This window comes from Heterocephalus glaber, unplaced genomic scaffold (assembly GCF_053883595.1).
Source record: "Heterocephalus glaber isolate CG9 unplaced genomic scaffold, H.glaber_assembly_v1.0 deba00001428, whole genome shotgun sequence".
NCBI classification, from domain to species: domain Eukaryota; kingdom Metazoa; phylum Chordata; class Mammalia; order Rodentia; family Bathyergidae; genus Heterocephalus; species Heterocephalus glaber.
The window spans coordinates 29,643,389-29,663,915 of record NW_028258293.1 but is presented as its reverse complement, the minus strand read 5'-3'; the positions used below and the strand labels follow the sequence as shown (position 1 = coordinate 29,663,915).

The 20,527-nt window shown below is 49.0% G+C and overlaps 1 protein-coding gene across 2 annotated transcripts in view; it reads right to left on the bottom strand.

The window, feature by feature from the left end:
* The window catches only part of Slco2b1 (solute carrier organic anion transporter family member 2B1), a 185,505-nt gene that overhangs the window by 43,668 nt on the left and 121,310 nt on the right, over positions 1 to 20,527 (bottom strand). Inside the window, exon 1 of one of the 2 annotated variants that reach the window (XM_087211937.1) lies at positions 4,729 to 5,046. The exons of the other annotated variant lie outside the window; for it this stretch is intronic. Coding sequence (XP_087068063.1) covers positions 4,729 to 4,744 — 16 coding nt within the window. The 5' untranslated portion in view covers positions 4,745 to 5,046. Of the gene's footprint in view, positions 1 to 4,728; positions 5,047 to 20,527 lie in introns of those variants that run through there. 2 annotated transcript variants of the gene reach the window in all.

Here is a 20,527-nt window from a genome sequence, read left to right as displayed (position 1 = left end):
AAAAGGACCTCAGAGGCGGAAGATAAGGCGGAGGTTAGGACCGGGAGAACTGGCCCACAGCCCCCATACAGCAGCATCTCGAGGTTTGTGGTGCCCTCTGTAGTTGTCTTGTCTGATGGTGAATCTGGCTTTCTGGCCCTGAGACTTGCTGGGGGCCTGCACAATGCTGGATCACTGAGTATTTTTAAGTTAGTTGCAAGTTCTTAAAAATCAGGAAATTTCAAATAAAACTGCAGACGTTTGGGTTGATTTTTTCTTGAAAGAACAGATTTGGCATCCTGAGCTGACATTCCCGTAAGATAACACCCAACTGGGCCGAGTTGCAGGGACTGCTCACGGCAGTTTGCCCTACTGGAGCCTCACTGGCGGCGACTCGCCCACCCTCCCTTCCTGGGCCCTCTTCTCTGTCTGCCACTCCCATGATACTGGGCTTGGTGAGCCTATGGGACAGGAATCCAGGCTGGGTTAACCACTTGGAGCGGGTGAGGAAATAGAGCTAAAGAGGCCCATAACTTGCCCAGGGTCACTATGGTACTTGGTTGGTTCTAAAAGTGAGAGTGAGGATTGGTTCTAGATGCACAGACAGCTCCTGGAGCCCCGGAAGCAAGCAGCTCAGTCCCTGCCCTCAGGGGGCTCCCAGAGTGTGTGGAGGTGGGAAGTGTTGGGGGATGCAGCAGACGTGGACTTCAGAAAGGTGACAGGTTCTTGGTGCTGTGACACCAGGTATCACTAGGTATCACTAGGTATGTCAAGGCTATTCTGGAAACAAAGCAGAGAAGTCATGGCCGCATCTGGAGGGTTCTGGAAGGCTTCCTGTAGGAAGAAACATCATAGAAAAGAGTAGAAGTGTGAAAGTCTAAACATTTCTCTGGGGACAGAATGTGGAAAGGCTGGACCACTGAGGTGGAGGCTGAGGGTGGAGAGGTTGGAGGGACTAGTGATGGAACGGCAGGCTTTCTGTCTGGGCAAACTGTCCCTGAAAGTCACAACCAAGAGACAAAGGCAGGAAGGGGGTGTCTCTGGACAGGCTTCAGGCTTGGCTGTGATTTGGGGGAAATTCCTTCTGGCAAGAGCCTTGGGTGGTCTCTTAGGAGGACAACAACATGCTTGAGCTCCAGCTGTTGCGACTTGAGCCAGATCCAGCAAGAGGGGGAAGGAGACCAGGCACTTTTTGGCAGTTTCCCAGCTGGGTCAGGGACCCTGTGCTGGGACTTTCTGTTCCTAGTTCTGGCTCTTGACTACCCCATCTAGACCCAAGATGACCTTACAAATAGGATTTCAGGCCTAGGGGGAAGGGTGAACTCTGAGCACATAGGGAACCCAAATCAGTCTGCTTAGGCCTAAAATAAGGGGCTGAGGCACAAGAGAGGTGGCTATGGGCTTGAGACTATACCACCTTCCCCTCCTATGGCCCTAGTTTGTTGCTGTCTGTGCTTAAATTAACTCCCTAAGGGACCTAGCCATGCTCTGTATCAGGGTCTTCAGTCTTGGAGAAGGTGCAGCTACTATGCAAATTCATTCAAAGAACTGTCTTAGAAATGTCTGGGCGTGAGGCTCCCTGAGAGGAGCTCACCCCCCAGGCCACTGTCCACCAGGCACAGCTGAGCACATGGGAGCCTGCAGCACAGACTCATCAAGAAGGAGGGCCAAGGGACATCTAGGGAGGCCCCTGACACCAGTGAGGGCTTTAGTGCAAGCCTTGGCCTGCTCCTGGCTAGCTGTGCAGCCTGGGCAGGTCACTGGGCTCCTCATAGCCTTGGTTGTTAAACGGACGTAAGGGTGTTTTGTATTCATAAAAGCACCACACAATGAGCTTATGATGAGTGTTGCCAGGACACAGATTTGGGCCACTGAAGTATGGCCACTGCCTTTCTCACATGCTTTCTATAGCTCCCTATTGCCTCCAAGACAGAGTCCGTATGCCCAACTTGGCATACAAGCTCTTTGTGATGGGGGTCCTGTCAGCTTCTTGGACTTAACTTTTTGAATATGACACAGTGACTTCCCCTACTCTGACCACACAGGGCAGCTCACTGTCCCCACAAACATGCCAGGTTCAGTCACTTCTCCAAGCATTTCTAATGCCCTCCTAGAACGGATACCCTGTTGAGGCCCTGTTGATGCTCTCTTTCCTATAATCCTACCGGCTCCCAGCTGTGCAGCCTACTGTTGCTGCCAGTTTCAGACTTCAGCTTTTTTATCCATGTGATTTGTGTCTGTGACTCTCTGGTCCCCCGGGAACTCCTGGAGGGAGGGACTGCTGCCTGATTTCATCCTGGGTGTCTGCATCAGCACAGAGCCTGGCTCAGGGCAGACTTCAAGCCTTCAAGAAAGGTTGGAGTGAGGAAGGAGTGTGGCAGGATGGGAGCATGGAGAGGCACGAGGACAGTTTATGCACTGAACCCCTCCTACCACCCCATCTCTGCCCTGCCCTGGGCTGGGCTCGGGGCTCCAGGACTGGATGAAATCAGGCTGTGCCCACAGGGAGCTCTGGCGTACTGAGATGGGCATCCTTCTCCACCACTGCAAGCCTTAGTACTAGGCTCTGGGATGCAGCCTCTGATGGTGGCACCTATACCCACAGGGAGCAGCAGAGGCCCAGGCTGGCACTCTGGAGATAGCCAAATCCCCAACACTGATAGGACCCTGCTTTTATGGGAAGGCTCTGCTCCATGGCTCCCCCCAGGGACCAGGCTTATCAGTGTGAAAAGGGACCAAGTGACCACTTTGGCCACGTCCTTCCATCTATTACACAGATGGAGAAATGGGGTCCTGGGAAGGGACAGAAGGAGACTGGGCATCGAATACCTGGCACCCCATGATGGAGTCTAAGCTGGCTCACAATCTGGTTCTTAGCTGCTGGGATCTGGCCATGTAGGCAAGGCCAGCCCAGCCTGGGAGGAAATAACTCCCCAACCTCATCCACTCCTCAGTCACTGGCATCCAAAAAACAGCTTGCTGTCTGGTGCCAGCAGAGCCAGCAGAGAATTGCCCAAGGTGGGCAGAGGCTCAGCAATGTGAAATCTGTGGAAGGAAGAGAAATCCCAAGGGCATGGAAACAAGAGGAAAAAGCTTTGGCATCTGGCCCTCATTTTGCTGTTAACTTGCTGAGTGACCTTGGACAAGTTATTTGCCCTCTCTGAGCATCTGTTTCCTTCTCTGTTAAAAAGAATGAGAACATTTCACTGCGTTCTCATAAAGCTAGTGACACAGAGCTCAAATGTGAACATAGGGCTGCTAGTTCTTTCCCTCACTCCTCCTACCTTCCCTGGGATGGCTCATGTTTGAACACAGAAGGGTTGCAGAGAGCATAGCAGACACATTGGGAGCAAAGGAGGATGGATCTCAAAGACAGGGTTATCTAGCACTAGGGTGCTGACTGGAAGGGGTTACTTCCAACTGGGACAGCCAGCCAGGAAGACTTCCTGGAAGAGTTGATGTTTGGAGGAGTGAGAAGTGGGCAAATTCCACCTGAATGGGCATAGGTAGCAGCCTTCCTGAGCAAGGGTGCAGAAGTTGGCGTGTGGGTACTCTGGATCACGCTGTGGGAACTGCTGAGGGAGATTACTTTCTTTAGCCCTTTCCTACACAGACAGGGAAGCTACCTGTTGCCCAAGGGCATGTGGTCAGTTGATGGTGGGGTTCTGTAGGAGCCACATCTGGCCCTCACTCCTATCTGGTGTCTGGCCCTGGTGGGGACAGCTGATCTCTCTCTGTGAGTGATCCTAGTCTGTCCCCAGGCTCCAAGCTCTGTCTCCTGCCCCATCTGCATCCACCTGCAGTCCCTTGGCCTGAGAAGCCATCACTGCCAGGCCTCTGGGAGCAGGCCCAGCCTTGCCTCTGTGGGCGTGAGGCCCACACAGTTCGGGGATGATGGAAAGACAGGCAGCCTGGAGGGAGGCCCCAGGGGATCACTGTAGGCAGCACTGGGGGTGCCCAGTCTGAAGATCCTTTGTTTCCTCCACCACCCTCTGCCTGCCTAAGATACACTGGCTCTGGCACTGACTCCCAGAAACACTGCTCACCTGCTCCACCCCACCCCAGGTGCTTCCTTGCCATCCAGCAAGGTTGGTTCTTAGAGGTCTCCAGCTATTTCCCCTCCACTCCTCCCCATCCCCCAATCCCTCTCTTTTGCAAGGATCTTGCTGGATCTCTGTTTGCATGTCTGTCTGTCTGTCACTCTACAGCGTCTGTCCCTGTGTGTTCTGTGTTTTCCTTTTCTCACTCTCACTACCTCCTGCTTCTCCATATCTTCCTCATCTCTGTTGCCACATTCTCTCCAAGGCTGCTCTCCTTCTAGTCCCTATAGCTCCTGCCAAGACCTGTTGGTCTGACTCCTGTCTTTCTGCCCATCTCTGCACATGTTCCATCTCCCTCTCTTTGGCTCTTTCTTTGATGCTTCTGTCTCTACCTTTGTCTCCTTCGTAGGGCGACGAGGCTTGACAAGGGGATCGGGCCTGTATTTCTGTTGTCTTCTGGTCTGTCTGTGTCTCATCAGGGTGGTTTGCCTGGGTTCCCTGCCTCCAGCTGAGTAAAATGGTCTTCTCCTACTCCTTGGTCATTCCCTCATTCACAGTGCTCTGGGCAGGTGCTTGGTTCTGTGCTGAGAGCTGTATGCTCCCTTCCCACCTTCGGTATATCCATTTTGGCTCTATAGCCTTGCTCTTCACTGGAAACCAAGCCTCCAGTCCCTCTCCCAGTGCCTTTCCTTACTTCCTCCAGACTTACCCATTCTGGGTCCCATGATGGTGGAGTGCAGTGAGTTCCAGCCGCTAATTCAATCTCAGGACCTGGAGCTGAGCAGGGGAGGAAGTGAGCCTGATGGGGAGATCCTGCAGGCGATTGCGGTGAGCCTCGGTGGCGTCTCCCAGGCCACAATGGACAGCAGCCACCACCTCTCCAGGCAGGGTTAGGGGGTCCTGGTCAAACTAGGCCCTCTCTAAGTGCCCGATTCCCTGGGCCACTTGCTCCTTCCCCTCTCTCTGCTCTGGCTGGGACAGTCTGCGGCCAGCGGCCAGCATGGTGTAGGAAGCTGGGTTTGTTTAGGTCCACCCTCCTGCTGGGAGGAGGCCGTGTCCTGCCTCTCTGAGGCTTAGACAGCCTGCTCCTCCCAGTCACTGGAACTGGGGCTTTTCTTAGCCATTTTTCCTTCTGAGTTAGCAGTGGAAAGGTGGATGTCAATGGGTCTCCTTGAGTCCAGAGCCATTTAGCCTTGACCTCCTAATCTCTTTATTGCACTCCACTTTGCATGTGAGCCCCTTCTCCTACCAAGCCCTTTCCTCCTGTAGAACTTCCATGGCCCTCCATGAGCCCCCTGAGCTATTATCGTCTTTCACTGCACTCCTGTCTCCTCAAGCCCTTAGCACCTCTCACTGAGACCTCTCCCATCTCCAAGGTTCCGGACTAAGGAATCGTTGTCCACCTGGAGACAATGTGGTCACACCTGGTACAATGATAGCTCATCTGGGAGACTCATGCCAGATGCTCCATCATTCATGCCCATTTAGATGAGTAAGAGAGGGAGGGAGGGAAGAGAGTGAGAAAGGAAGGGAAACAAGGGAGGGAGGAACAGGGAGAGGGAGGGAGGGAGGGGAGTAGAGGGCAAATGTGAAATTCTCAGGTATTTCTGGACTAAGGACAGAGGATGGAGGCCTTGCAGCCAGTCAGACCAGTTCTGGGGCTATAGGTAAGTCCCTTCACCTGCCTATCATCAGATCCCTCACTTAGGAAGAAGGAGCAACAATGTTCTCTTGAAGGGCTGTGGTGAAAGTTCAGTGAGGTAAAGAAGCTGTGCCCAGAGAGCGTGAACTAGTGGAAGGGAAGGGAGCAGCAGAGGCTGGGCTCAGAGGCAGGCAGGAGAGAAAACAAACCTCTTCTTCCTCCTCAGCTTGGCAGCCCTTCCGCACTGAGGCTCCCTTGGGCCCTACCATCACCCCAGAGGTTAGATGTAGCCCCATTTTACAGAAGAGGTACTGAGTCTAAGTTAGGTGCCCGAGATCACGCAGCTAGCTGGTGATGGGCCCAGGTCTTGGATCTCTGATGCTAGGACTAGGCGTTTTCCTTTGTTCAAGCTATGTTCTCAGGAAAAGATCTCTCGGTTTCCCCAAGACCAAGATGCAGAAATGAACCTGATCAGAAATAGGATCTTTGCATGGAATGGGGATGTGGGTTTGGAATCTAGCTTTCACTGCAATGACAGAGAAACATCCTCAGTCCCACTTGGCTCCTTGTAGCTGAATGAGGCTTCGAGTAGGAAGTGTGGAATGTGTGACGTACCTGGCACTCGGAGGGCACTCAATAGAATGCTGAATGTTTTTTTCTTCTTAAGTTCTTCTATTGGTACATTGTAGGTATACAACACATTTACATTTCTCATTGGGAACTTGGACCTTTACATGATGCATCTTGGTTCTTATTTTTCCCCATTCCCAGCCCTCCCTTCACCCCCTCCACCCTTCCCTATTTACAAAGACTTGGTTTCCATTTTTTCCATTTCTCATAATTTTTCCTTTCCCTTCTTTCCTTTCCCCTACCCCTCCCACTACCCCTACCCCTTTGGACCCTTTTCTTCCTATTTTGCATTATCAATTATAGAATGCTGAATGTTGCATGAATGAATAAGTCTTTGAGAAATTAGAAATATGAATGCATGACCACCGAGAGAGGTAAAAAATGAGCTTGGATTGACAGCTCATTTCCCAACTGTGTGAAGAGAAGTGGGGTCTGCAGGTGGGGTGGGGCCATGGAGGGTCCAGCTGGAGCCACCTCACCCCCTTGGCCGGAGAAACCAAATTAGTTCTCTCTAAGTCCTTAAAGTCTGCACATCTAGAGATTCTTAGAGGTAGAACCTTCCAAGACTAAATTGCAAGTGTACAATAGAGAGAGAGAATTCCTATAGACTTCTGGATGCTCCATTGCCCCCATCCTTGCCCCAGGGGCTGAAGAAATCCTATACATGGAATGGTAGGTGTGTGTCCTGGGGCCAGAATATTATTGAACTCAGAGCTGTGGAACTGGACAAGGGTCAAGTACCTAGGACCCTCTGGTTCTTAGGCCATCAGACCCTCAGATTATCTTCTGGACTAGTCCCACATAAGGCCCCATTGTGGGTGGCCCAGGCTTGAGGTCTGATCACACTGGTTTGTGTTTTGGATTTGTCACTTGCCAATGTGTGCTGTTTGCTGTGCTCTATGCATTTTACAGAGCCTCATCCTATGTGTGGATTCTAATACCATGTGCAGATTCCCACAGTTTGTAAAACCTGATGCCTTTTTTAGCCTCATACTGCTGGCAAGGCCTGGCCTGGCTTGCAGAATTCTGCAGCTTCCAGGAATCCATGGTGTTTGCACACAGTGTCTCATGCTAAGCCCGATGCTGTTGTAAAACCCTGGGCTGTTAGCAGAACATAAGGCCTTCCTCTCTCTAAGTCACTTAGGGATGTGCCTTTTGTAAAGCAGGCAAAACAGAGATTCTTCATCCTAGACAACCTGCTTTGAGTACAAGGGAAGGATGCTGGGCTCCAGATTCGAGAGCTTAATTCTGTCCCAGCTCTGTCACAATCCTACTGGGGAATATTGGGCAAATTCCTATTTGTAACTTGGAGACCATGATGTCAAACCACCTACCTCCAGGATGGTCCAAACGGTTACTGTGAAATGGCTCAGAAGATGAGAGGGCAGGTGTGAGAAGGGGAAGAGTGGTCAGAGATGCCTTCCTAAAAAAGACATCAAACTGCTGCCTCAGCACCTTCACTCCCACTTCTCTATGGCCTTCCAGCCAGGGAGCGGATATCTATAAATGAGCACTGGGCCAGCCAGGCAGTCACGTGAGGCCTCGGTCAGCGTCTGGGTCACCCCAGCCTCACATGTGGCCTTGGGTTCATGCTCCCTGCTCTGCAGACAGCTCCCATGCCTGACTCCATAGGTCTGCCCAAGGAAAGCAAAGTCATACTTTTGTTGCCTAGAAGCCCACACCCACTCAGAAAGGCCACTTGCCCAGGGCTGGGTGTCGAGTATATGTATAGTAGGGCCTGGGATGTGAGCCAGGGACAGGGAGGGTGAATGAGTGGTACTCAGAAGGTCAGAGTGGGAGGGATATGGAGCTCACTTAATTCAATTCTTCCCGTCTCCAAATCAGCCCGCCAGTGCCTGGAGAGCGTGATGTCAGGAGGGAGTCACCGAACCTCTTTCCCTGGCCTTCTTTCCTTGGCTAGCTGAGGAGAAACCAGGTCTGTCCTTCCAAGTGTTTGGGGCTTCCCCTTTGTTGGCCCTACTCCTTCATTCCCAGGCAGCTCATTTCCCAACCATGTGAAGAGAAGCTGGGTCTGCAGGTGGGGTGGGGCCCTGGAGGGTCCAGCTGGAGCCTCCCCACCCCTTTGGCTCAGTGCAGCACTGGCTCTTCTGCCCTGTACACCCCATGAGGAGCTGTCTGTGGCAGCCTAAACCTGTCTGCATGTTCCCCCACCTCCATGCCTTTGGGAAGCTGCCTGTTTCTCTGGGCTTTTTTTGCCCTAGCAGTAAGTTTCTCCCAACCCCTGGGTCCAACTGCCTCTAATCTCTGTTCCAAACTCTGCATCCTCCCTGGAAGTGGCAGCCCTGTGCCCAGAAACAGCATGAGCTGAGGCACCAGACAGTTCATTTCCCACCCAGTGAGCAGCTTTCTGAGGCTCAGTGTCCTCCTATGTGAAATAAGAGGACAAGAAACCTCCTAGAAGGACTGTGGTAACCCCATCTTCTCCTTGGTAAGAGCACAGCTTCTCTCTAAGAAGACAAAGTTCCTCTGAGCCCTTGCTGAGTGACTTAGGGCTAATCACTGGTCCTCTCTGATCCTCCATGCCCTTGTCTGTGAAATGCCTCTCCAGAGCTGTCAAGGCTCAGATGAGCTGATGGATAAATTAGTGCTTGCTGAATTCTGAGAGTTGAGAGACACACGTTATTATTAATATGGCAGGGATGATGATGGTGATGACTTGTAATTTTGGAAGCAGAGGATGAGGAGGAGGTAAATCATACAAGGTGCCTGTCAGGTTAGCCTGACCTGACTGACACCTCATGGAAATAAATCACTGAAAGGGCCCCTAAGGTGGAACGGAGCCCAAGGGCAAAATGCGGGATCAGCAGGCAGGCTGGTGGTCACCATTAACAGCTGTAACATGGCAGGTGCTGCTGGGCTGTGTCTTCCCACACGCTCCAGCTGGCACCGGCTGGCCTGTCAACCATGCGCTGGTGTTGGTCAAGTCCTGCCCTTGCCTGGTCCTCAGTTTCCTTATGATGAGATGGTCCTCAGGACCCTGGGGAAGGGTATCATTCTTCTTTGCCCGTGTCTTAGAAGGATCCCATGAACTAATGCATGCACCATTTCTTCCATAGTGTCAAGTGTAAGGTTACAGTTCTCAATAATTTGTGTCCTTGGTGAGAGGACATTAATGCTCAGGGTGCAGCAAAAGCTGGGACGTGGGGAGTGCAGGAGAGGGTGCAAGCAGGGTGGAAGCAGGCATCTGGCAGTCTGGGGATAGTTTGCTGCAAGGACCTAGCTCCTTGAAGACTTTGCAGCACTGCCCTCTGGAGGCCGAGAGGAGGTTTGCACCCTGGCTTTCTCTTGGGTCAAGACCATTGTCTGTGGCAGCTGATGAAGATGGGCCAGAAGTAGACAGCAAAAGCAGCCATCAAGTGCTCCTCCCTCATTGCCTGCACACCTGCCCACATTTCTACCTAGCTCCAATTCAGCCTCTCCTCCATCTTCCTAGAGGCCAGAGGGGGCTTCCTAACCTGTACATCTGTCCATGCTCCTCCACTCAAAACCCTGCTCAGCTCCCCCTCTCCCATAAACCATCTTTCTCAGCTTGACACTGAGTGGTACCTGTCCTTCTGTCCATATGCATCTTCTGCCAGGTCACTGTCCTCACTTGCAAGGAAGACTATATGGGGGGGTGGTTAAGATCGAGGCTTGGACAGGACCGCTCAAGTGAGGTCCTTGGCTTCTTCACTTGGTAGCTGTGTTACTTAATTCTTAGTTGGCAATATTCTTCTATTGTGGAAAAGCACACATAACCCTAAAATGTACCATCTTACCCATTCTAAACATACAGGTCAAAGGCATTGAACCCATTCACAGTGTTGTGCAGGGATCACCACCATCCACCTCCAGACCCTTTCCATCTTCTTAAATGAAGCCTCCGGGCCCATGTGCACCTCAGTTCTTTACACCTCTGTCTTGCCATCTGGAGACTGGACTAGTGAAGAGTTTGGCATTGCATGGTGCCTGTGGGTGGTTGGTAGGGATTCACCCAATACTGCAATTGCTTTCTTCTCTTGAGGAAAGTACTCTGGAAAGCAAGCAGGTGACCTCTAGAAACCCACAACCTCCGCTGCCTAGGGTTCATTTCTGACAGCTGCTGGGAAGCATGCCACCTGCTTCATCTAGGAAGATGAGTCACATCCTCCCTGGTGGCATTGTGAGCCTGTGGATGGAAGGCAGGGAGCAGAACAAGCTGCCACTGCTGCTCATCAGGCTAGTCCTTGCTGGGGGTCTGATGGAACTGCATGGACAGGAGGATGTGTCTGGCATCAGGGACGAGTCTGGGCCGGGCAGAGCACCCCAGTTTGCCTCTGCTCTAACTTGCCCAGGAGGGCTGGGACAGCCACCTGGTTTTCCATCAGCACTGCTTATTCGGAACATCATCAGCTTGCATTTGTCCTGATTCCCTTCTCTCATTACACTCCAAACACACATGCCCCTTCATTTCATACATTCTCCCCAGGTCCACTCTTGCCCTCTGTCCTGGCACTCACGCCTAAAGTTCTCTTACTATCTGAGTGGTGCCAGCCCAATTAAAATGCTGGCCTTTTTTTGGTCCTCTAGGTCAAACTCATGTGTATCCGTAGGAGAGGGAATAGACTTGGCCTTGGGTCTCCCAAACAGAGCATCCTTACTTTGGCAAGGGCAGGGGCCACATCTCTCCAGCAAACAGGCTTGCTGGTGATGCCAGAATCAGGCTGGGCCCAGGCTGGGATGCTAGAGGGCTGTAGGGTCCTTTGGATGGAGACTTCAGTCCCTTGAGTTAAAGACGTCAACCATCTTCTAGAAATAGCCTGCAAGGGGAGGCAGTTGGGCACCACAAACCAACTCTGCCTTTGGAACAGCTTAGGTCTAAGCTTTGACACCAGCTAGCTGTGTGGCACTGGGCGCTTTTTCTAAGTCTTAGTTTTCTTGACTATAAAATGTATGTGATAATTACAACTAACATTCACTGTGTTGGGCACTGTTCTAAGTACTTTATTTAAGTTAGTAAATTGACTTAGTTAATATTAGTTAATATTCCTAACAACCCATTATAATCCCCAATTAACAGATGAGTAAGCTGAGGCACAAAGAGGCTAAGACACTTGCCCCAAATTATAAAGAGGCACACCAGGATCTGAACTTAGCCATCTGGCTCCAAGGTCCAAATCCTAACCATGGCCCTAATCGTCTTAGAGGTGGAGTTGATCACTCAGTCATCAGCCACTAGTCCTTAAGACCTGGAGTCAAAGATGGCTGAGTGATAAGCTAGTGTATTTGGCTGGGTTCCAGGCCTGTCCTATTGATGACCATCTGGGTGACCTTGACATGTCACTTTCCTTGTCAAATCTCATGTTTCCCTCCCACAACGGGAAGGGCTTGAACTGCAGATGGTGACCCCTAGAACTCTGTCCCAGCCCAAACTCTTCCTGTGCTCCTGTGTCCTGGGGAACCCCAGACACAACAGGCTCAGCTAAGAGCTCATTGCTTACCAGGAAACCTGCCACCTCCCAGATCTCTGCTCTGAAACCCTAGTCTCCTCAAAGTCAAGCCTGTCCCGACCATTGTCCTCCCACCCCCATCTATGTGGCAACTCTGTTTTCACATTATTCTGTTTCCTCCTGCCCCAACCCTTAATGCACAGCCCACTCCTCTGGGTGCTTGCACAGCCTCCCTACTTTTCCATGATTCCAGTCTCCCATTCTAAGTCATCCTCCACATCTACCAGCCATCCTTCCAAACCCAAGTCTTACTGTCCCCAGACCTTCTCATAGAACAAAGTCTATTCCTTAGCCTAATATTTGATACTCATCACCATATGCCTATAACCTCCCTACCAGGCCTAACTGCCTGGTCTGCCCCAACCTGTGTACTAGGCACTCAGTCTCAGTGCCTGTAATATGTGCCCTCCCAGCCTTTGTTTACCTAGATTCATCCTTTAAGGACCTCTCAAATCCTACCTCCTGCCTGCCCAAGTGTTTCCTGATCCCTCCAGGAGGAACCTGGATGTGATCAGGCTCATCTCTGAGTTCATCTAACAAGTTCTGGTGAGAAGTTTCATGTAACCAGCTCCTTAGCCACTCCTCTGGGTCCCTCCAAGGAGCATATGGTTCTGGTGTTTCTTCCTCCTCTGAGACCCTGGACAGAGATGAATGGGATGAGCCAGGGTAAGCTGTTACAGGACCACAGAAAAACAGTGCAGAAGAATGTCAGCCTTTCCAAGATGAAAACACTCAGAGGGAGAGGCATCTAGGGGAGGGCTTTTTGTGGCTGCAGTGGAGACCACACCACAGCACTTCACAGTTTGCAAAGAACTCTATAAAGAGCATCTCACTAAACCTTCACTCAGGCCAGCACTGTTGATACCATCACCCCCATTCATAAAGTGGAAACAAAGGCAGAGAAGTGGAGTCCCTTGCCCAAGGACACACAGCTGGTTACTGGTAGAGTTGAGATTCCAACTCAGGTGTGTTTGGCCCTCAAAGTGAAAGACCTTCCTTTCAGGCCACACTGCCTCCTGGTGATAGTCAGGAAGGTAATGACCACTGAGGCCTCAGCACTGGACACTGAACCTGGACTCCCCTCCCCAGAGCTTTGTGGGCCTGCTGCCCATGGACAAGAAGACAGCCCAGGTTCTCTAGAGACATCTTTATAACTTCCCTTTCTTCCTTGGCACTTTCCTTTTCCAGCCTCTTGTATCTGTCAAAGCCTCACGCCCCAGTAGGGGGTGAGGAGCAGGGGAGGTGAGACAGAGAGAGACAGACAGACGTCACCATTCCTAGCACTTCCAGGGCAGAGTGGTGTCAGGGCAGAGTGCAGCAGCTGGCCTCTGCCTGGGCTGAGGACTAGGTTATTTTCTGTTTCAAACTTATAAATATTTCTGACATATGTGGGCTCCTTCTGGAGACCTTTTGGACTTCTTTACTCTCCAAGAAGGGGGAGGGAGGCAGTGGACAGTGAGTTTATGGACTTGCCCATGATCTAGGAGCGAGGAACAGGGAATTGTGCAAGTTGGTTGACACCTGTTTACACCCTTTGCCTCTTTTTAACTCCTATCACGTTAGCACAGGTCTCGCACTCAAGAAATATCAGTAAGGAGCCTGGTCTCTGCCTAGGGACTGCACTGATGTCTTCAGGGGGCAAAGACACATCAAACATTATTGGTATCGCTCATAAGTGGACAACTGTCATCTCATAATATATTGGAGGCGGTGCTACATCCACCTTATACAACTTGGAAGGGTGAAGCAGAGTCTCCTATGTGGTTGGAGAAGGTTCAGCCCCTATGTTGGACTTGGACTTCAGGTAAATTCTAGATCCAAATGTTGGTTGAACTGTGACTTTAGTCACATTTGAATGCTGAGCCTGCACCTGCTGTGGATGTTGAAGAATCACCTCAGGATACTTTGAAAGAAGAGGCATAGTCTTCTTCAGGACTGTAGAAAATTTGGCCTCTGTAGTGGGTTCTGGAATGATGATCAGTTCTAATTGATAAGACTGAAATGTGACACTGGGTGATGATGGCTACTGAGCTTGATCTTGACCTCATGTTGGAACTGTTACCTCCTGACATATTGGGAGCTGAGCTACAACAATCTCTGGTGTCCAGGTTGGGGTCTTCAACCTCTATAGTAGGTTCTGGAGACATGGTGAATTCTAGGTCCAAAAGTTGAAATGAGCTGAGCAATGTTGTACACTGAGGTTGATCCTGACCTGGTGTTGGAACTGTCATCTCATAATATGCTAGTGGTTGAACCACAGTCTCATTAGTGGCATTGGAAGCTTCAATAGGACCACCAGGATTGGAGAAAGTTCTCCTTCCTCAGCTGGGGTTGGCTGGAGCACTAGAGATGGTTCCACATACTCAGTGAATTCTGCAGGCTGAGATGGGTCATCTGCTGAGCTAGAGAAGGTTCCATCTTGTTAGGTAGCTCTAGAGGTGGAGCTACAGGCTTCTGGGAAACTAGAAATGGTTCTACCTTCTCACATGGTTCTGAAGGTGGGGCTGGGAGCACCTGTTGAGGCAGGGGAAGGTTCTCTCTACTTAGGAGACTCTGAAGGTATAAGTGGGGCTTCCTGGGAGTCCTGAGAAGGTGTAACCTTTGCAGGTGGCTCTTGAGGAAGACTTGGGGCCTTCTGCTGAGTTGGAGAAGTATCTACCTCTTTTGATTGATCTAGAGCCTAAGCTGACCTTTTTCTGGGCTGGGAAAGATTCAGCCTTTTCAGGGAATTCTGGAGCCTGAAAAGGGGGATCAGACTGGATTGGAGAAAACTCAACTCACTTAGTAGAAATGTAGCCTGATCAGGGCCTTCCTATTATACTGGAAAAGTTTCAACTTCCACAGTGGGCTCTGGGATTGTGGTGAGCTCCAGATCCACATCTTTAACTCTGGTTTTAGGCAACATTGAATGCTGATTTCTGAATATTCCTGGATCTAGAGGTAAAAATGTTTTCTGTCATTGGAAAATAAACATTAGCCTTCACAGAGGGTCCTGGAGGCTGAGCTAGGCGCTTCTACTGTATTAGTGGAAGTACAACATTGGAAGTGGGTTTTGGGGAAAAGCTGAACTCTCCTGCTAGCTTGGAAGATTTTCCTCAGGAACATTTTCAGGCTGAATAGGGACCCCTTGATCAACTTGAGGATGTTCATCCTTTCAGGAGAGTTTGGTTGGTGAGTTGTAACTTCTTGCTTGTCTTTCAAAAGTTCAAATTGCTCAGGGCTCACTGAGGACTGAACTTGGGCCTCCCATTGGGCTGATTTCACCCTCATTAGCTAACTCAAGAGGCTCAACAGTGACATTGTTCAGTGGAGGGTGAGCCTGATGATCATGAACTAGAGGAGAAACTGTTAACTCATGATGCTCCGGAGGATGAGCTACAACTTTATTAGGGAGCTCAGGAGGCTTTTCTACAGGAGTCTGAGTTGCAGGCTCCTTCTGGGTAGAAGAAGTTTCAGTCTCCTCCTCTGTGTTTTACAGATTTTCACTGTTAGTCTCTTGATGGGTTGGAGAAGGTTCAACTTCCTCAGAAGTCTCTCAATTCCCAACTGTGGTCTCCTGCTGGGTTGGAGAGGGTTGCTTGTTTGAACAGGTTCTGAAGATTGAACTGATGCTTCCTGTTGAATTTGTAAGAGCTCAGTGTCTTCAGTCGTCTCTGGAGGCAGGGTTGGGACTTCATCCTAGAAACAGAAGGTTCCACATCATTCGTTGGAAGTGAGGGTTGAGCTGTAGCCTCATGGTGAATTGGAGAGGTTTCCAAATCTGCAGTGGATTCTGGTGCGATGGTAAGCTGTAGGTTTGGAGGTTTGGAAGTCACATTGGGTAAATTTGAATGCTAAGCTTGATGGTGGCCTGGAGGTGAAGATGTTGCTTCATGATGTTCTAGAGACTGAGCTGGTTGTTCCTGGTCATTTGGAGAAAGTTGCACCTTCAGAGATGCAGCAGGAACGTGAAAGGTGTATGCTGGGAGGCAGGGACTCACATACACAGGAGCTGAACTATTCTGGCAGCCACTTGCATGAGTGCTTTGGCAGCCACACACACTCTCCTCCACTTTATTTATGACACCTTTGTTTATGGGGCCTTTATTAGGGTGGGGCCCAGCTGGGCTTGGCATGGTGTGAGGGATCATTTTCCCACAGTGACCAGGCCCAGCTCCCTTCCCCCAGTAGGGGTGACATCAGTTTCCCACATGGCCCTCTCTGCATAGTGAAGCAGGATATGGGCCTCAGACCTGGGTGGTCTTGACCTCCACTCCAGCAGGCTATCGGGTGAGGTGGAGCAAAGTTCCCTGGGGATGTCACAGGGTTGGTCCTGAGGATACTTAGCTCTTTCTCCTCCAAGCTAAAATCCCAGAGATATTTTTCCCTCCCCTTGGCTATACTGCTTCCAAGAAAAGTAACTGACCTGCAAAATAAGGGCCAGTTAGGGTGGCAGGTAGGAGAATACACATTACAGTGATTTATTCCAAAATGTTGCCATTTGCTGTAAACTCTCAATATCTACTTCCAAGTTTAATAATTCATTCTACTCGGTCAGGCTGGGGCTACCATAGGCTATGATGACTCCACAATTCCTGCAAGAAGGGCTTTGGCTGATGGGCAGTTTAATCTTGCACAGAAAGGGTTTGAACCGGAGTGGACAGCTCTTTACTTTGACATGGGACAACTTTCCCCATCCTGCCATGGCTCAACAGAGTAATTCATCTAGATGTGGCAGCACCACTTTTCAGAGATCACCTCCTTTGTGCACACATGGAAAAGACACTTAGGATGATTTCTTGAAACCCTACTACAAATTGACTTCTTTCACAGTCTTTCTTATATAATCTATTTTTGCATTGTTGATTGTCTGGCATAGCCCTGGCACATGAAGTCTAGGAAAAGTGAAATCCTGTTATCCCTGGTGCCCTGAACATGGCTGGGCACATAGTAATGGTTTTAAAATGAAACTGATCCCAAATATTACCTCATTTAGGACTGAATCTACTCTTATAGTCAGATTTCTGAAATGAGTGCTGACTTCCTCCTCTCACATTTCACAGGAAGCTAGACTTCTTCAAATTTGAAGTTTCCTTGACTGGTTTTATTTAAATCAAACTAAAATCATCCTTTTACATGGGAAAAAAACTTACAGTAATTTTTCAGAAGGCAACCACTCTCTTTACCTTTTCAAAACAAAATACTTCACAACTTTAAGGTGAGAGTTAAATAATCAAAAATCTCCAAATTAAGGTCTACTATCATGAAACACATTCTTGCCCCTTCCTTTCCAAATATCTTAGACATAGTAAATAATGACTATTTTCTTTTAGAAATTACTTTAGCAACTTAATCCTTAATTAAAGAAAGAAAGTGAAAAAGAAAGAAAGACTTGGTGAACAAACCCCTTTTTTACAGAAAAGGAAACAGATTCTTCATGCCCCAGGGTTGAAACTAAATCAGTCTGGCGCTCCTATCTGAGCCATATCCACTCTCTTGCCCCACCTACTGGAGGGTGAACAAAAGTGCCTACAATCTCTGCTTCTTCCCCAAGTTCTCCCAGCATTCACTCAGGTTTTAAGTGAGACTTGCTCTACAACCTACAATACCAGATCTGCAAACTCACCTTTACCTCCCTCCATTTCACTCCCTTCTTCCCACTCAGTGCTCCGGGAGCCCAGGCCCTGGATTCAGAAGCTCTTCTCTGCTGTTAACCATCTTCTTCCTCTCCTATTCCTTTATTCTCTTGCCCTCTACTACCTGGCTCCACCAACAAATGGCAGGAAATATGCTCAAGTAGTTCCACTTAAAAATATAGAAAAGTCTCCCAGACCCCTTGCCATGGTCTGAATGTTTGTGACCCCCCCCTCATCACCATTCATATACTGAAACCTAACCTCCAATGTGATGGTGTTAGGAGGTGGGGCCTTTGATAAGTGATTAGGTCCTGAGGACAGAGACTTTATGAATGAACTTAGTGGCCTTACAAAGATGTCCCAAGGAGCTTGTTTGGCCTTTCCACCCCACGAAGACACAGCTAGAAAATGCTGTCTTTGAAGTAGAGAATGAGCCTGCATCAGACACTGAATCTGCTGGTGCCTTGACCTTGGACTTCCCAAGTCTGTGAGCAATAAGCTTCTATTATTTATAAATGAATCAGTTTAAAGTATTTTTCTATAATAGCCTGATGGCACTGAGACACTTCTCTCCACAACCAAACATCTTAAAGATGTCTACTCTCTCTAATTACCCTGACCTTCCACACCCACTGTTCCACTGCACATCTCACTTGATAGTCAGGAGGCATGGGATTTGGAGATTGATTGGGCTCCTAACACTGGCTATTGGCCCAGAGCAGGAACCAAGGCAGGCCTGGTCCTCTGAGCCTTCTCATCTATTAACCAAGGGTAATAAAAATTACTGCTCAGATTAAATGAAATGAAGTGAGTGACCACCAGCGCACGGTGCTTAGTACAAGTTAACACTCCATCAGGGCTGAGTCTTCTATCATCATTACCATTACCACTTGTTATGGCTTGTGTCTTGACGTCCCCCCAAAGCCTCATGAAGCTGTAGTTGGGGCTTTTTCTGACTTGGGGGAATCTAGAGTGTGTGATGCCAGGACTAAGGGTGTGTGATTACTAAACCACTACATGTAAGTGATTGGTTTGGCACCGCCCTCATCCTGGTAGTCTGAATAATATAAAAGGAGCAGAAAGACACTGTTAAACTCCCTTGTTACTTTTGCTACCTTGTGGGCACCATGAACTGTTTCTCCTCTGTGACGCCCCTCCTGCCTCTCTTGTTGCTTTTTTAAAAAATTAATTTTATTGGTACATTTTAGGCATACAATATAATGACACTCATCATTGGAAATTTGCACCTTTACATAGTCTCCCTTGGTTCTTATTTTTCCCCCCTTCCCCTGCCCTCCCTTCAACCCCTCCAGTCCTCCCTATTTACAAAGACTTTGTTTCCATTTTTCATTTTCTCATATTAATTCCATTCCCTTCTATCCTTTCCCCTAGCCCTCCCACTTCCTTCCCCTTTGCCCCTTTCTTTCTATTTCACATTATCTATTATACCTTTTAGTCCTTATTTACACTTTCAGTTTCTCACACCAGAGAAACTATTCGGTATTTACACATGTGTGTCCTATTTATTTCACTTAAGAGTATCGCCTCAATGTGCATCCATTTAGGTGTAAATGTCTCTGATTTCTCAATTTTTAAAAAAATTTCTCAATTTTTAAAAAAATTTCTCAATTTTTATGGCTGAGTAGTACCCCATTTTATTTTTAAAAACCTACATTTCTTTATCCAGTCTCCAGTTGATGGGCATTTGGGCTGCTCCCAAGTTTTAGCTATTACAAACTGTGCTGCTATGAACATGGGTGCACATATATACTGTGGTATGATTCTTTTAATTCTTTGGGGAAGATCCCCAGCAGGGGAATAGCAGGGTCAAATGGGACTTCCAGTCCTAGTTCTTTGAGGTATCTCCATACTGATTTCCACAGTGCTTGCACCAGTCTACACTCCCACCAGGAGTGGAGCAGGGTTCCTCTCTCACCACAGCCCCACCAGCATTTATTGGTTGATTTCATGATAGCAGCCATTCTTTCTGGGGTGAAGTGGAATCTCAGCATTCTTTTCATCTGCATCTCTCAAATGACCAGCAGACTTATCTCAGACAAAGAAGTAGAAATAGCAAATGAACATATGAAAAAATATCAACATCTCTCCTGTTCCTTTTGATGCTTCCACCGCCGTGAACTGTTGCCCCTCTGCCACCCTGCCTTGGAGCCAGCCGATTGTGGGCTGAAACCTCTGTGAACTGTAAGTTAAATAAATCCCTTCCCCTCTAACTTTGGGTGTTGGGTATTTTGTCTCAGCAATGACATAAAAGTAACTAACACACTACTCCTTTTTGTCCCTTTCCACCCTGGCTGGTATCCCTGGCTCTAGCCTTTCTCACTCTAAATCATTGTCCTTGCTACAGTGGCTCTGATCTTTCTGAGACATGTAGATGACTACGTTAGTCCACTGTCTAAAGGCTGAATCTGGTTCTCCTATGTCCTCATGCTGAGTCCTTATTCCTTAGCCTCTCCCTACCCCTGCTGATCTCTTTAGCCTCTTCTTTTGAGATTCCCTGGGTCTCCCTTTGTACTGCATCCCAAACAAACTTTCATTCACACCTCCTGCCTTTGCACCTGTCTATGACTTTATTTACCCCTCCTCGTCAACCTAGTAATTTTGAAAGATGTCTTCTATGAGGCAAGACTGCTCTGTTGCTTCCTCTAGGTCTCCCAACTCCTTAGTAGCACAGATCATAGTGGCTATGTTGACTAATATTTCCACTGGCTATCTACCTGGACTGTGTCAGTTTGCCACCATCAGACACCTAACCTGAAGTCCACTTCATTCAATGTGGAATGAGTGATGCATTGCAGTTCACCTAATCTTAAAATGGCAGCATTGACAGTAAGGCTTGGTGATCCAGAGAAGAGAAGGAGCACTGGGCAACCGCGAAAGAGCAAGCAAGTGAGCAAGAGTGAAGACTGGGAGATGGAGTGGTCCTCTGCTTGCTGACACTGGTTCTTCTCCACTCACAGGATCCCCACCGGTCAATAGCGCAAGTACTTTAGGATCACAGCAAGAATGTTTATATCCCTTTTCTCATTGTGTCACTGGTTGACACAGAAGTTGGACTGAGAATTGGCAAATCTGAGCTTTCAGATCAGACCTGTTCTTGGATGACTGTGTGAC